Source organism: Geotrypetes seraphini, chromosome 1 (genome assembly GCF_902459505.1).
Source record: "Geotrypetes seraphini chromosome 1, aGeoSer1.1, whole genome shotgun sequence".
NCBI lineage: Eukaryota > Metazoa > Chordata > Amphibia > Gymnophiona > Dermophiidae > Geotrypetes > Geotrypetes seraphini.
Window position 1 is genome coordinate 341,320,284 of NC_047084.1, and position 16,574 is coordinate 341,336,857.

Consider the following 16,574-nt stretch of genomic DNA (forward strand, 5'->3'; position numbering starts at 1 on the left):
TATGTTTCTGTCTGTGGTTCATGATAAAATTATAAGGCAAAAATCAATATTCCACTTGTATGAAGAGGCTTCAGTTCAAACTAACCATCACACTTCTGTTGAGTTAGTTAAACAAATTAGAAACATACTATTCATGCAGGAAAAGGCCTCGGAAATAAGGAGTACTACGCTTTATGGTCTCGTCAGCAATCACTGCCAGCGTAGATGTAATCATTATACATACTCCGTACTGCAATCACTGGCCAAAAACCTGCTTCTTATATTATATTTTTTTGTATTTTTTCAGTCTCTGTTTTATCCTATTTTCATTTTCTATTATAATTATTTAAACCTAGAATCCAGGATGTTTCCCAAAGAATATTTCAAATAGAGACCACTTCATTGTTTGAAAAAGACTGGCAAAAATTTACTTATCTTTTGCTGGTTAAAGTTTTACTCATGTGATTCATTTATTCTGTGCCGTCTCAAACCATCGGGACCAGGACCGGAGCTTTATACCACTCACGGGGCTAAACATACTGGATTCTAGGTTTAAATAGTTATAATAGAAAATGAAAATAGGATAAAACAGAGACTAAAAAAATACAAAAAAATATAATATAAGATGCAGGTTTTTGGCCAGTGATTGCAGTACGGAGTATGTATAATGATTACATCTACGCCGGCAGTGATTGCCGACGAGACCATAAAGCGTAGTACTCCTTATTTCTGAGGCCTTTTCCTGCATGAATAGTATGTTTCTAATTTGTTTAACTAACTCAACAGAAGTGTGATGGTTAGTTTGAACTGAGGCCTCTTCATACGAGTGGAGTATTGATTTTTGCCTTATATTTATTATCTATACCACTCGGTTTCAGTTCTTTGAAGTTTCATGATAAAATTACACTTCCTCCTCCCCATTCGCGTTTTCGGCAATCGCGATTTCACATATTCGTGATTTTTGGGAGAGGGGGAAAAAGAACAAAAAAAACCCATCGTTAAGTCTTCCCTTCGGCATCCCGGCCTTACCTGGTGGTCTAGCGGGCTTTCGGGGCACGATCAATCTTCCTACGCTCCTGCCCCATGCAGATCGCCTTTAGGAAATAGCTGTAGGGAGTTCCCATCGTAGTCTCGAGAGACTACGGGAACTCACAGCAGCCATTTCCTAATGGTGATCTGCACGGGGCAGGAGCGTAGGAAGATCGCTCCTGCCCCGAAAGCCCGCTAGACCACCAGGTGAAGGTGGGAGGGAGGCGGGGGTGGGTCAGAGTCGGATATTCACGATTTTTCGCCATTCGCGGTCCGGCTCTGCCCTTATCCCCCGCGAATCCAGAGGGAGAAGTGTAGACATTAAAAACAAATTACAAGGTTTAAATGAATTGCAGTAGTTGAAAGCTGACGTTTGCATCTCCCCTCCCTTCCCTTTCATCCAATTGCGCTGGTACACCTCTTATGCTCCAATAAGGCACGCACATATGTATGCTCATGGCGTTGCTTTTACTGGCACATGCACATTTACACTTCTTTCGTGGTGTATTGTGTGCACATGTCAATCGCTATCACCAGCGACTCATCTCAAGTAAATTTGGCGAATCTTTGCTACTCTCCACCAATTTCATTTGCATGCACGTTTTTTTGAAAATGACTTGACTTTTTGAAATCGCTACAATAACAGCTGCGACAGCTGCCCATCGGTTTTAACCACAAAGTTTTGAGAACCTTCCCCTGAGTATGGAGTAGTAGGGCTGCTTTTCCTGCAGCCATCCATTACCACAACTGCATCTTTAGGGTAGTCCCTGGTAACCATGGCAATTTTCAGGGCCCAGCCATTTCCACAACAGGGGCAGAGATAGGCAGCCCTTACTGAGGCCACTAAATTGAGGTGGTCAGAGCCCTGAGGTTTTGCAAGTTTCAAGCAAATGTTCTTTGTTTACTAACATTTTCTCATGATAGTTTTCTAGTTTTCAGTCTTCTGGCTGTGCTGTTATATTTGATATTCTCATCCTCCTTTTCTTTCTAATTTGAGGACTGCATACGTTGTCAGTACTGAAATTTATGACCAAAAGTTGAAAGTATGTATGTACTGAAGTAAGGAAGTGTAAATATAAAACCAATGAAATGTCCAGCCAGGCACAGCTTTGCAAAGAATGCACCTTCAAACTTTGTGTATACTCCCTTCTTGACAGCAACAGGATTTTATAAAAAGGCAACCAAAGGAATTGAGGCGATAAGGAATAAAAAAGACCCTCAAATCATCATACACTTATGAGATGTTCATTTAATCAATTTTTTTTAAAAAAAATACATGCACAATGGTTTTTGAGGAGCTTAGCTGCAATTTTGAAGAGCCCAATGTCAGTTCATTCCTCTTTTAAAGACATAATTTGAAGAAATTAAAAATATACCCTGTGAGCTAAATATTTTAGAAGGAACCAGGGTTTGAAAAGCCTGTATTGATTTCAGCGTTGAAATTATGTGGTCTGTGTTTGAACATGATCCAGTTATTCAGAAGTAAGGACAATTTCACTGAGTTGGAGAGGGATGGGGAGGTGTTGGATAAGAAGAGAAACGAGAAAAGCCACATGTCAGTATCTGAAATGAGACATAATGCTCCATAGACTGAGTTTGGCGCCGATAATGTGCTAAGTCCTTCTACACATTTCTTCCACAGTCTGACTGCCCCTACTCAGAAAATATCCCAACTATTAAAATTCCAATGGACATCATGGAACAGCAACCATTCCTAAGTGATAGCAAACCTTCCGACAGTGAGTAGAATTAACCTCTCGCATGCCTGCTTGAACCTGGCTTCAGCATAAACAACAAACACGAAATCCATCAATCTCTCATCTCCCATATCTGTTTCTCTGAACGTTTTAATTTTTCATTTTACAGCAAGGTCCTGATTCACCAGGCTTTCCCCCTATCCCACCTTTGTAGATACAATGGGAGAAAAGCCTCAGTGAGTTGGGTCCTGGAGTCTGATTATCTAAAGGCAGCATTTCTTTTTATGAACTCTCTCTTTCCTTTCATTAATGACCTTTCTTTCCTCTGTTAACTCTGTTTGGCATCACTGTGGATCTAGCCCTTCCAGCTCATATTTCACTCCTGGCTTTTTCTGCTCTGGATAACTCTCCCTCTTCTGATCTATTAGCATTGAAGATTGCAGCTCACAGAAACGCCACCACTATCCGTGATTCTTTGCTCTCATCCCGTTCCAAGCAAACATCGAATGGACAGACATCACGTGACTTGTTTACCACCAGTCACCTTTAAATAATTGTCCATCCTTGAAGGCAGCGGTGGTTCCAGTCCTTCGGTATTAGCATATTTGCCCTCCTGCTGTCAGCTTAATTTTTATAATTTGATTTCCTTTTGATTGTGGTATCATAATTAGCTGTCTAATACCCACATTATTCCCCCTTCCCTTGCATCAGATAATGCATGTTAAAACCTTTTATTTTCTTGTTTGCATTTTGTATGATAATCCGCTTAGCAAAATGGAATCTTCCAACTGTTTGATGGGACTTGGTAATGCTACCCAGTATATTTTTAATGATATAATTGTAACATTCTTGTCTTAGCAGTTCTATGCCTGATGCCTGCAGGCTGTTTACATTGCATGTTCAAATACATACTTACATGACATGAGAAAGAAGTGGTTGGATAATGACTCTTTTCATGCAACTGAAGATTTTTTTTTTTTTTCATTTATGCTAGTCTTCTGTGGGAGAGAAAAGCACCAGTGTGGTATCTGATCGATTTGTATGTGTTGTTGTTGCTGTTTTATTTCCCCCTGTAGGAGAAAAGTCACCAGCATTCCTTGAACGATATACATCTTGCTGAAAGAATTTCTTTCCTTCAGTCACTTGCTATGCCAAGGTAAGAGGATAACTTTGTTTAGGTCATGATGGTAGCTAAGTGGATGAAAGCAAGTATTTTATAAAATGCTTGGTAAGCCATAGATAACACGAATGCCACAATTCATACATTTTCTGGTTCAAGGTACCAGGTCAAAATAGCCCTGACAAATCAATTTGAGTACAAAATAGTCCTGATAAAAAAAAAAAAAAACCTTCTAACAAACAAGCCCCTGACAAAAGGGTCTGCCCACAATTTGGCTCCTGACAAATGAGCCCCCGACAAAATGGCTCACCCCTGACTGTTTTACCCATGCTGCTGTGAACTGCTTGCTCAGGGCCGTCTTAGGCAGGGGCAATAGGGGCATTCCTCCCGGGTCCAGACAACATCTCTCTCCTTGTTCCTACCTTGAAGCCAGTGCCGCTCCCTCCCTCCAGACTGGAGAAGGGCAGAGACAGAAATCGGGTTGGGGTGGAACAGAGAAGGAGAAATATTGGACCCACAGATGGAGAGAGGGAGCTCTACACTCTGGAGGAACGCAGGGAGAGAGGGGACATGATTGAGACGTTTAAATACATCACAGGTTGTGTCGAGGTGGAAGATGACATCTTCCTACTCAAGGGACCCTCGGCCACGAGAGGGCATCCGCTCAAACTCAGAGGAGGGAAATTTAAGGGTGACACCAGGAAGTATTTCTTCACGGAAAGAGTGGTGGGTCACTGGAACAAACTTCCAGAGCAGGTGGCCAAGGCCACCAGCATGCTTGACTTTAAGAATAAATGGGACATCTACGTGGGATCCCTACAGAGGCCTAGTAAGGCACTCAGACTTGATGGGGTGGGTCAGTAGAGTGGGCAGACTTGGTGGGCTATAGCCCTTTTCTGCCGTCATCTTTCTATGTTTCTATGACCATGGGAAGGAGCAGGGGATAGAGAGGGAGAAATGCTGAACTTGGATGTAGGAAGGGGGTGGGTTGGGGTGTGACAGGGCACAAGGCTATTTTGTCGGGGCTATTTTACCTGGGCAATAATTTTGGGATGCCCTGGTTCAAAATATGTTATTAGATCATGGCTGTTTTACATATTGCATAAGATTTATCCGTCAAAACTGTTATATGGAAATCTTGAATAATCCCATCCCCTCTATCAGATGCAGATAAACAACTATTTGACTTCCTAATTTATATAGCCTTAAAATTAATAATCAGCCATTGGAAAAAAAAAAAAAACAATTCTAAGTTGAATATGATTATCTGGTGAAACTGGATAATATTTATAAAATGTAAATGCATATTGGAATATAACTATCCAATATACAGTATAGTCCTTTCTTTCATCATTAAATTAAAAAAATATTGCATGTCCTTGACTGTTTAATAACTCTTTACTTTTTATATATATGTTAAGATATGGGGCTCATTTTCAAAAAAAGAAAAAATTCCCCAAAACTGGCACAAAGTGGCAGATGCAGTTCATCTAAATAATGAGACATTATAAAAACGTACATGGTAAAATAGGATCTTGTTGGCTAGTCCTGTTTCAATAATGTCTAAGTGCCAAAAAGGTGCCCAAACTTATCAGATGAACACTAGAGGGATACAAGCATGATCTCCCCCTCCCCCCACTTAATACCCCAGTAGTCAATGACCCCCTTCCACCTCCCTAAGAAGTGAAAGTGACAATACGTACCAGACTCTATGAAAGCTACATATATAATGGCCAATCCTCTTAGAGCAGCAAGTAAGTCCCTGGCCTGGAGGAGCCTAGTGGAGAGTACAGTGGACTGTAGAGAAGGTGCCCCAGACTGTTGTAGCCATGTTGGGAAAGCTACAACATAATGAGTTTTCTATAAAAGTAAAAAATGATAATAACAATGTGAAGAGCCTCAACCCTGAAGAAGGATTTTGAAACATGGTCAGGAGAGGCATTTGGGAATATATTATGAAATGAAGATAAGTGCATTAAGAAAAAAATATATAAGGATATTAATAAATATTGATAAAGTAAAAAAATGTTAACAAAATATAGACCTATGAAAAGCTGGGCATCAGGAGTGAATTAAAAAATTGAAAATCCATGGCAGCCATCTGAGGATCCATTTTACAACTTTTAAAGGTTGTGATTGGCATTAATGGTATTACTAGTGTGTTATGTTTGTTTATTTTTAATAATTTATAGTCTGTATATCCTACAATTCTATGCGGATTACAAATTTTTCAGGTACTCAAGCATTTTCCCACTCTATCTAATGTACCTTGGCAATGGGGATTAAGTGACTTGCCCAGGATCACAAGGATTCAAACCCACAACCTCAGGGTGCCAAGGCTGTAGCACCACTGCACCACACACTCCCATGTAAAGTTGGGAGTAGGAATCTGGGCTAAGCTCTGTTCTATAAAGGTTGCTTAATGCTAAGCCTGACTTAGGGTGCTTATTTACTGAATCTGGCCCTGTACATGTATGCCTTCAAAAATAGCTTCAAAAGAAATGCCCCATTAAATGAAAAAAAAAATCTTTACATTACATTTTTCCTTGTCTTTGTTTAGCCCACCAAGAACTCCAGTACGAGCTGTGCCTCAGATTACAATAGAACTTGAGCCTGAAGATGATGCTTATTTCTGGAGGAGCAAGGGAACAGAAACTACTTTGTAACCCCTGTTAATCTTGTATTGACCTGGGTTGTGCTTGTTTGGGGGTTTATGTCACTAGCCAAATATTAAATGTTCTCTGCTTCTTCCATACACAGGTGAAACTGTGACAATACAGTACGTGTACTGGCCAAAAGCCAGTCTTTCCCTCCCCTGCTCCTCAGTTGCTTCTTTTCTCTTTCCCACTTTTCTGCCAGCTCAGAATGTGATGTACATCTCTCCTGATTTGTTTTCTCTACATGTCTCTAAAAAGGCTACAGGGCTGCTCTGAAAGAAGACCCTTTCAGCATAAGAAGCGTAGAACCCCTTAGTGAATGTGAAATGGGGGTAGCTGCCAGTTTTTTTGATGTGGCAAACCCTAGGAGGTTTCCACAGCATAGCCCTGTCCTGTACAACTGGAAATTGATGCTGCGTGAATTTGCCCTTAGAGACTCTGCTGTAATATTATGAAAGGAGCGCTAATGGTACAGAGCCCAGTCACAGGCTTCTAGCTGGTGTTTTAATGTCCGTTTGCTATTCAACCGTTTGCTTTTCTCGTTTCTTCTTCTTTCTTTTGCTTCTTCCCTTGGATTTAGGCCTAGACAACATAGGCAACTGCCCTGGGCACCTTATTTAGAAGGCGCCAAAAGCCAGGCCAAAGAGGAGTCTGCTGTTGCTTGCTTCAGAGGGTGCCTCTGTGGCAGTGTGCACTTCCTCTGCTCCTCTTCTGGCTCTCCAGTCTATAGAATCGCTGACACCTCTGCTCTTGCCTATGGTTGCCAAAACCTTCAATCCAGCCCTGTTTTTCAATTGTTGAGTGCACTGAAAAGTGTTTTCTTTTCTACATTTATCTTATTAAATTATGGGGGCCTAACCTGCAACTTATTTTTATCAATTTAAAAAAAAAACAACAACTTTTTTTTTAATTACTGTAAAGAAAATGAATTTTTTTTTCCTGTAGCAGGAAACTTATAGTTTTAAGTAGTTCTACCTCTTATTGTAGATGCCGGGCTTTTATTTTTCTGTACAAATGTGTTGTACATAATGTGATTAAAAAGATTTACACTGACTCCGAGGTAAGGCACAGGAGTTGATCAGACTAGATCAAATCGATACCTTATTTTTTTTACACATACTGACCTTTTTAAGATTTGAGGAAAAAATGTAATTGTTATATGAAGGCAATGTGGGTAATTTAATATGTTTTTTTTGTCTGTGTGGTTTAGAAAGAGGGTAGTAAATGTAATGGCAATAACTGCCTTACCAACCGATGGACAGTGTTGGTGAGTGGGTGCTGGTTGTTTCCATATGTTGATTTATGTATGCAGTATTGCTAGAAAAACTATTTCAGTCATGGGCAATTTTGTGTATGGGTATCTCTACAGTTGCACCTGTGCTATATATATGGAAGTGATGGTTAAGTGCTAGCAGGTAAAAGGAAACATTCTGAATTATGCAATGAAGGTTTGGACTGGTAGGAAAGATATAAAAGTATGAACCAATGTCCCCACTGCAAGATGTGTGCATGCAGTGCAATTTAAGTCTCTGAGGTTGAGGGCACTTAGCCATCCAGCTCATGAACCGAATATTGCTTCCAGAAAATGAAAGTCACCCAAATTTTAACTTTTGGGTGGTGGGCTTCTTTTTCTACACCTCTGCACGGGTTCCTCCCATCAGCTGCTTGGTTAGTGTAGGAATGCAATTTTCATTCTCACAGTTTCACTTCCTCTTTGGTTCACATTATTGGCTCGCGCCCAATTTGCACACGCAATTTAATTGATCAGTGAGCCAAGTAGCACCGAGAATTGGGCATTAATTGTCATTAATTGAAATTTGTGCATGCATCTTTAGGCACTGGGATCCGCACATAAACTTGGATCTGAAAAGGGGCACAGCCGTGGGAGGGACATGGGCATTCCTGGAATTTGCACGCAGTTTTACAGAATAAGAGAGGTCCCCATGTAATTTAGGCTCAAGAATTGGCACCAAGTGCTGTTATATAAACGTTGCTCAACTCTGAGCACCATTTATAGAATAGCGCTTAGGGCAAAATTTTATCAGCACTGATTTTACAGTACCATATATAGAATTTTGGTCTATAGGACTCTTGCTTTGTCTCCCATTTCCTCTGTGTGATTCTGAAAAGAAGTTGATATTTTTCTTCGTAATTGTTTAGAATTATGACAAGTGGTTATATTACTCTATACTTTTTAATTCCATGCCCTTCCAGTTAAATGTGGCATGCTAACTGAGGCTTTTCTAAATAGATTTTTTTTCTCCAGTACAAATCAGTCCTTTAAACTTGAACTGGGATGCCTCATAAAGAAGTGAGCTAAATTGTGCTATCACATGGGCATATTTCCAAAAATTGCAGTTTATATGATGTCACAACTTTAACCTACTGAGAATTGTTTAAAAATAGTTTAAGGCGACATATCCTATATAATAAAACCCTAGAGCACGCATGCACTTTTGAAACTTCGTGATCCCTGCCACTGTGATTTCTGATCCGTGGCCGCGTTTTATTTTAGAACGCGGCGGCAGGGATCACTCTAGCCACTCCCCTCTTCCCGCCCTCACTCACCAACCGCTGGAGGAAGCGCAGGCAAGCTCTCTCCCTGCCCACGTCCTCGCCGCCCTGATTGGTGCTGGAGGCGGCTGCCGGGAGGAGGGCTTCGTGGAGCGCCGCCACACGCCAACACCTTCACAGTCTCCTGAGCTGCGTCCTCGCCACCCCGATTGCCGGCGCTCAGTCTTCACGCTTCCGCGACGCAGGCGGGGATCGAAATAGTAAGGGAGCCGAGTCAGCGGGGGTTGGGCTGGGAGGGGAGAGAAGCGGTCTGCCTCGGGTTTTTCAAGGCCTGGCTTCTTCGGGCAGCAGCAGCGTTTACAATTCGCTGCTGCTGCCGGCTTCAGGCCTTCCTCTGGCGGGTCCTGCCTACTTTCTGTTTTCAGGAAGACGACCCGACAGAGAGGAAGACCTGAAACCGGCATCAGCAATGAATTGTGAATGCTGCTGCTGCCCAATGAAGTTCAAGGAGGAAAGGGAGTAGAGGGGGAGGAATGGCTTGGAGGGAAGAAGAGATGGCAGGGCATGGAGGGAAGGAGGAATGTATGCCAGACCAAGGGAAAAGGAAGGGGGAAAGGAATGAGGAGATGTCATATGGAACAGAGAGAGAGAGGGCGGACACTGGATGGAAAGAGAAGAGAGGGCAGTGAATGGAAGGGGCAAGACAGAGGGTAAACAGTAGATAGAAGGGGTAGAGAGAGGGAGACAGACACTGAATGGAAGTGTGGGGGAGAGGAGGGACAGCCGCTGAATGGAGGTCTGAGGGACAGGGGGAGCAGACGTTGGAAGGAAGTGGGGAGGAGAAAGAAAAAAGGGCACATGCAGGATTGAGGGAAGAGGATAGAGTTAGAAATAAAGATAGACAGACAGGGGGCCAGGGAGAGACAGACAGAAAGAATGACAGACAGACAGCATCCAAGGAGAGAGAGACAAATTTAAAACCAGACAGACATGTACTCTAGCACCCATTAATGTAACGTGCTTAAACACTAGTGGTATATAAAAGTGCTTGTCTGCCTTTACATTTCTAATGCAGTATCTTAGAAAATAAGTTTTAATTACATTGTTGGAACTCTGTCTCTCCTTGAATGATGTCCTAAAAAAATGATGTCGGATACTTTAACAGAAAAACATGTTTCATGCATAACCATTTTAAATCTTGGAAGGAATGTTAAAATGTCCACTGTGGTGGCAATCACAGCTCTCATGTCATTCTCAAATTTCAACCCAGAACTGACTGTTAAATCATGAGTATTTAGATAATCCGACAGCTTAAACAAAACCTTTAAAGTTCCACTGTTTAATGTTTCAGGAAGCACTTCCTGCTTACTGACTCCCACTATTACAGATATGGATCTATGTTGCTGTCTTTAGAAAGTTTGGAACAGTTAAAATATGAATTAAAAAAAATTTAGGGACCCTCTTACTAAACTGCAGCAAATTTTAAGCTTAGCACATGATAACACAGGACTTTCCTGTGTGCTAAGCCTAGATTTAGGGGGAAGTTCATCAAGAGATGCTAATGATTAACATACACCAGTGGTTCCCAAACCTGTCCTGGGGGACCCCCAGCCAGTCAGGTTTTCAAGATATCCCTAATGAATATGCATGAGAGAGATTTGCATACCTGTCACTTCCATTATATGCAAATCTCTCTCATGCATATTCATTAGGGATATCTTGAAAACCTGACTGGCTGGGGGTCCCCCAGGACAGGTTTGGGAACCACTGGCGTACACTAAGGGCTCCTTTTATGAAGCCACGGTTGCGGTTTAACGCGCGCTAAATCGCCGGACGCACTAGCTGCTACCACCCCATCTTGAGCAGGCAGTAGTTTTTTGGCTAGCGCGGGGGTAGCGTGTGATTAAAAGTCATTAGTGCGTGCTAAATCAGATGAATTCTCCCCTTATTGCAGCAATGCCCCCTCCCAAAAATATTTTTAAAATTTTATAGCATTTGATTAGCACATGCTGTCAGGCAAATTATCACAATGTGCTGTAACATGTTTTGTGCTAAGCCTTTTTTCCTGCATTAAGTGCATGGTAGTGCTTAATGCGGTTTCGTAAAAGAGCCCCTTAGCGAGCTGCTATAGTAAGGGAAACATGTGAAATATATTCCTAGTGCAAGTGGTTAATTTAATTTCATATAGTTTTGAGGCATTAGCCAGAGCCTAACTCTCACTCCCGCTTTCCAGTATAGTCTGCCGCTTCTTGCCTTACAGAATATATCGGGGAAAAGAATAAATTGAACTGGATCAAACATTGCGATAGACTGATAGTGCGGATGGTCTGTGAACCACTGTAAGGCAGTACATTTCTCCTTTTGGTAATGTGATTTGCACCTCGTGCGGTATGAACGGGAAAGAAGTTGAATACACATAGGCCTGGATACTGTAAACAGCGGCATTATCAGCGGCCACCGATCGCATGTCAGTCACGCAATGGCACCGTTTATAGAATCACAGCTACGTGAAAAGGTAGGCACCTATGGAGGCGCCTTTATGATGCGTAACGCCAATTCTGGCATTAACCATGCCTACAGTAGCATTAGGCATTGTAAGGTCTTTCCGTAGGTGGGATAATGATGGCCTTTTTTTTTTTTTTACTGATTTAATTGGTTTTTAATTGGCTAGCCAATTAGTGCGCCAATTAAACCAATTAAGTTAGGAGGCAGAAGGGTGCCTACTGCTATCTAACTTCAGGCGCTGTTTACAGAATATGGGCTATAATACAATTGCCTTCCTTGTACAACAAGTTCTGCTACAGTATTATTTAATACAATAGTTCTAAACCAGTGGTTGCCAAACCTGTCCAGGGGGAAGAAACTCTTGAGGTTTTCAGAATATCCACGGTGAATATTCATGAGTTACATTTGCATAGCAATACCTCGAATGGAAATTTTAATGCCTGAATATTCATTATGGACCTGAATATTCATTGCGGATATTCTGTTAAGCTGAGTGGCTGGGGTTCCCCCAGGACAGATTTATGAAACAGCTGGTTTAAACCATGGTGTGCACGCAGTGTGGACTTCCTTTCCTACCTCCCCAAACCACTTGACTATGGCTGCAAGAGAACCTCTAGTGTTACTATGCTTTAGGTGCAAGTACTGGGAATTCTGTCAAAATGCTCAGTGAGATATTAGGAGGAATCATGTCAGTCACTCTGTTATAAATATATCACAAATAGCCTTCTATGGTACTGTATTTTTTTTTTTTTTAACAGGCATCTCTACATATCAACGAGAGGTTTGATTGAAATACAAATACTTTTGGATCCCTTAACCAATATAATAAAATAAAATTGTATTGGGGGAGAGGGTTGGGTGTTTTAAAAATTACTTTCAATCTGTGATAAAATAAGAATAAGCACAGTGGATTGAGAATGAAATATCTCCATAAATGTCAGTACCTGATGTGTAATACCAGTATACAGTATTTTATGTGCTAAATACGAGTAGAAATAATCTGATACGTCGTGAGAACTAGTGCATAGTTGATGCGGGAAATAAATAGAAGGAAAGTGAATATAAATTGCTTGCATTAGGAAACAAAATCATTCTAATTTCTATATGCACATGCACTGTAATAGCTGTACACAAAATATGCCTTGTCACTTCCCATTACTGTATCTGTTGATCAATCTCCATGTGGCAAATGTCTTCCATTTTATTTCTGAACAATGCTAAATGTACTTGAAATCTTTGGACTGCTGAATTGAACCTTTTGTAAACAAGAAGTGTGAAAACTCATTGAACTCTTGCCTAGAACTCAGCATTGCTAAGGCATAAAGAAAAGTATTGGGATGTAATCAGACGGTCCTATAGTGCCACTGAAATCATCTGTAGACGCTGAGCTGCTCCACAAACGCTGTATAGTTACATTGTATCTAGTTTGGATTTCTTTTGCACATTCGGTTCAGCAGAGCAGGATTTTGGTTCTGCCTTGGCATGTCTTTTTATTTTTGCACATCTGTTTCTGCACTCCGTAAGGTGGTGTTCTTCTGAAATACAGATAAAGCATGACCAGCCAGAAGAATTTCCTACAGAAATCCTGATCACAGGACTAAAGGTATCCAGCAAAACCTGAGTTTTTGGAGCCAGAGACAGACACAGCTGTGTGAAAAAGTCTGGTTATCCATGATCAGATTTTTTTCATTGAAGTGAACAAAAGCTGGCAGAACCTCTACATGGTTCAAGGTTAAACATGACAGGATCAATATTCAAAGCAATTTAAATGGCCAGGACCACCAGGCCAGTCGGGTTTTCAGGATAGCCCTAATGAATATGCATGAAGCAGATTTACATACCTGGCACCTCCATTATATGCAAATCTCTCTCATGCATATTCATTAGGGCTATCCTGAAAACCCGACTGGCCTGATGGTCCTCCAGGACAGGGTTGGGAACCACTGATTTAAATCATTTGTGCATGGCTATCAAGGGAATACAGCAATACTTAACCCAGGGTCTTTCAAACATATGCGTGACATCATCATCTGTGCATGTACACAGGCCCTCTAGATGGGCCCTAAGATGCCAGTAGGGGGTGCCAGCAGGGAAGAGGGCCAGAAAGAAGGAGAGGCACTGGCGCCAGCTGATTGCCTACAGCAGTGTTTCTCAACTACTTCAAGCTAAGTACCCCCTAAGTCTAACAAATATCAACTGAGTACCCCAACCACAGACCTCCCTAGTTCTGCCCCAGATCCCATCCCCTTTACTAATTGTAATACAATTTTTTCCATTCATTTTTCATATACACACAATATACACAGCAGACATAAATTCTCAAAGCCGATACAGTTCAATCACCATATTGCAAATAAAATCATTTAACCTAACGGCAATCCTCTGCAGACTGCTGTAATTAGCTTTAAAGGTGAGACTGGGAGGCCAGGGGGGAAGCCGGAGGACACTAGAGAGAAGGGGGAAAAATGCAGGCCTTTGGCGAATTGGGCAGTGCTGGTGCTGTACCACGTAGGGAAGTCAGGTGGCAGGCGCCTCTCTTCCTCATCAGTGTGCCTTGGCACACAGTTTGAAATACACTGACTTAACCGGACAGAGCTGCTCCTTGTCTCCTCTAACCACCTATGCCAAAACTGGCCAGTATGTGGGTGGGCTGGGAGCAGATTTGGGCAAAGAAGAAACTTAGCCAGTTAGTAGCCATTTTCAGTTTGTTAACCGGCTAAGTAATCACGTAAAGTTAGGATAGCAAAACGGCTGTCCTAACCTTGTGTCAAGTTAACCCGGCACTGGTCTGAATATTGGCTGGTGCCCACTTAATTTTTGAGTTAGCAGATGTACTCGGATATTCTACTACTTCTACTACTTTCATTTCTATAGCGCTGCTAGAGGTACACAGTGAACTGCACATGCCCCAGTATCTGAGGTTAGTTCAGCTAGCGACTGGAAGTGACTTGCCAGCTATTTACTGCTGCAGGTTAAATATCAGATCCAACATTTTTATTCAAAATTTTAATGTTAACTATGATTTAGTTTCCATCTTTTCAGATTCAAAATTTTTTAAAAAGCTGTGAATATGGTGGATATAAAGCTTGTTAAAGAAAAGAGTAACCGCTTTCAAGCAAATGTATAAAAACAACAGAATGTAAAGTTGAAAAAATTAACATGGAATAATGCTATGTCCAATGTTGTGTTTTATTTTTTGTCTTTTAAAGCGTTGTAGGTCATAAAACTGTAACAGATGACAACTTAGACAAACTGGTCAAACTTCAATAGTTATGGTACTCCATCATATGCTTTTCATTTATATGTGTACATAAGAATAGCCGTACTGTCTTAGACCAATGATCCATCAAGCCCAGTAGCTCATTCTCCCCACTCTCTCTTCCCCATTTCCCTTCAGTGTCTTCTCCCCACTCTCTCTTCCCCATTTCCCTGCAGCATCTTCTCCCCCTCTGTCTTCCTCATGTCCTTTCAGTGTCCTTCTCCCCCTCTGTCTTCCCCATGTCCTTTCACCGTCGTTCTCCCCCCGTCTTCCCCATGTGCTTTCAGCGTCCTTTCCCCCCCTCTGTTTTACCTTGTTTTCCTCTCCACCCCACCTTTCCTCCCTTTCTCCCTCCCTGCCCCTTACCTTCGTGGTGCTTTCTCCCTTCCCCCCCCGGACAACAAGCCCGGTCCAACAAACCTCCCTGCCCTGTGGCCGGCGATGTCTAAACTGCCTTCTTACAGCAGCCGGAGCGTTGTAGTTGCATATGGCTGCCGTAAAGGTCGCCTCTGATGCAACTTCCGGTTGCATCAGAGATGACTTTTATGGCAGCCACACACAGCTTCAGTGCTCTAGCTCAGGGGTGCCCACACTTTTTGGGCTTGCGTGCTACTTTTAAAATGACCAAGTCAAAATGATCTACCAACAATAAAATTTAAAAAAAACCTACAAAGCACACTGTACGCTGAGAAAATATTAGTTATTCCTATTCTGGGTTTTTTTCAAAGAGGTCAAGGCAGATGACTCTATGCACTGTCACCTCAGAAACAACCATACAGAAATAGACAAATATACCCCCCTCCCTTTTTACTAAACCACAAATAGCAGTTTTTAGCGCAGGGAGCTGCGCTGAATGCCCAGGGCTGCTCTCGACGCTCATAGGCTCCCTGCGCTAAAAACTGCTATTGCAGTTTAGTAAAAGGGGGCCATAGTGCAAAATATAGACAGCAGATATAAATTCAGACACATTTTGATCACTAAATTGAAAATAAAATCATTTTCCTACCTTGTCTGGTGATTTCATGAGTCTCTGGTTGCACTTTCTTCTTCTGACTGTGCATCCAATCTTTCTTTCCCTTCTTTCAGCCTGTATGCTTCCTCTCCTCCAGACCTCATTTCCTCCCCCAACTTTTTCTTCCTCTCTCCCTGCCCTTTCTTTCTCCCTGCCTCCCTTTCTTTTTCTCTGTTTCCCTTCTGTCTCCCTGCCTGCCCCCATTCTTTCTTTCTCCCTGCCCTCCCCAAAGCCATTGCCGCCGCCATCGGGGAACAGCCCCCCAAGTCACTGCCATCAGATAACAGGCCCCAAAGCTGCCGCTGTCCCAAGCTCTCCTTCCCTGCTTCGGGCCGACCAGCATTCCTCTCCCCGATGTCAATTCTGCCGTCGGAGAGGAAGTTCTGCCCAGCCAGGCAGCGATTGGCTGGCCCGAACTTCCTCTCCGACGGCAGAATTGACATCGAGGAGGGGAAGGCTGATCGGCCCGGTACAATTTTCTGGACCTGACCGGCTGTGCACCCCCCCCCCCCCTAAGGCTGCACCCGGGGCGGACCTCCCCCCCCCTTGGTACGCCGCTGCCCAAGGAGCAGCAACATTCCATGCTACCGATACAGGGCAAGCAGAGGCTTCCCCCATGTCTTTCTCAATAGCAGAACATGGACTTTTCCTCCAGGAACTTGTCCAAACCTTTCTTAAAACCAGCTACGCTGTGCACTCTTACCACAACCTCTTGCAATGTTCCAGAGCTTCACTATTTTCAGAGTGAAAAAAATATTTCCTCCTATTGGTTTTAAAAATATTTCCCTGTAACTTCAAGTGT

The 16,574-nt window shown here is 42.4% G+C and overlaps 1 protein-coding gene across 7 annotated transcripts in view; it reads left to right on the forward strand.

Moving 5' to 3' along the window:
• Nucleotides 1-7,568, forward strand: part of SLC4A4 (solute carrier family 4 member 4) — a 534,858-nt gene extending 527,290 nt beyond the window's left edge. For 6 of the 7 annotated variants that reach the window (XM_033961203.1, XM_033961185.1, XM_033961222.1 and 3 more), the window contains 3 exons: nt 2,651-2,747; nt 3,782-3,861; nt 6,386-7,568. In XM_033961203.1, the coding sequence (XP_033817094.1) occupies nt 2,651-2,747; nt 3,782-3,825 (141 nt within the window). In that variant the 3' untranslated portion in view covers nt 3,826-3,861; nt 6,386-7,568. The remainder of the gene's footprint in view (nt 1-2,650; nt 2,748-3,781; nt 3,862-6,385) is intronic. The other variant, XM_033961239.1, reaches the window with a different exon arrangement.
• Nucleotides 7,569-16,574: the final 9,006 nt, after the last annotated feature.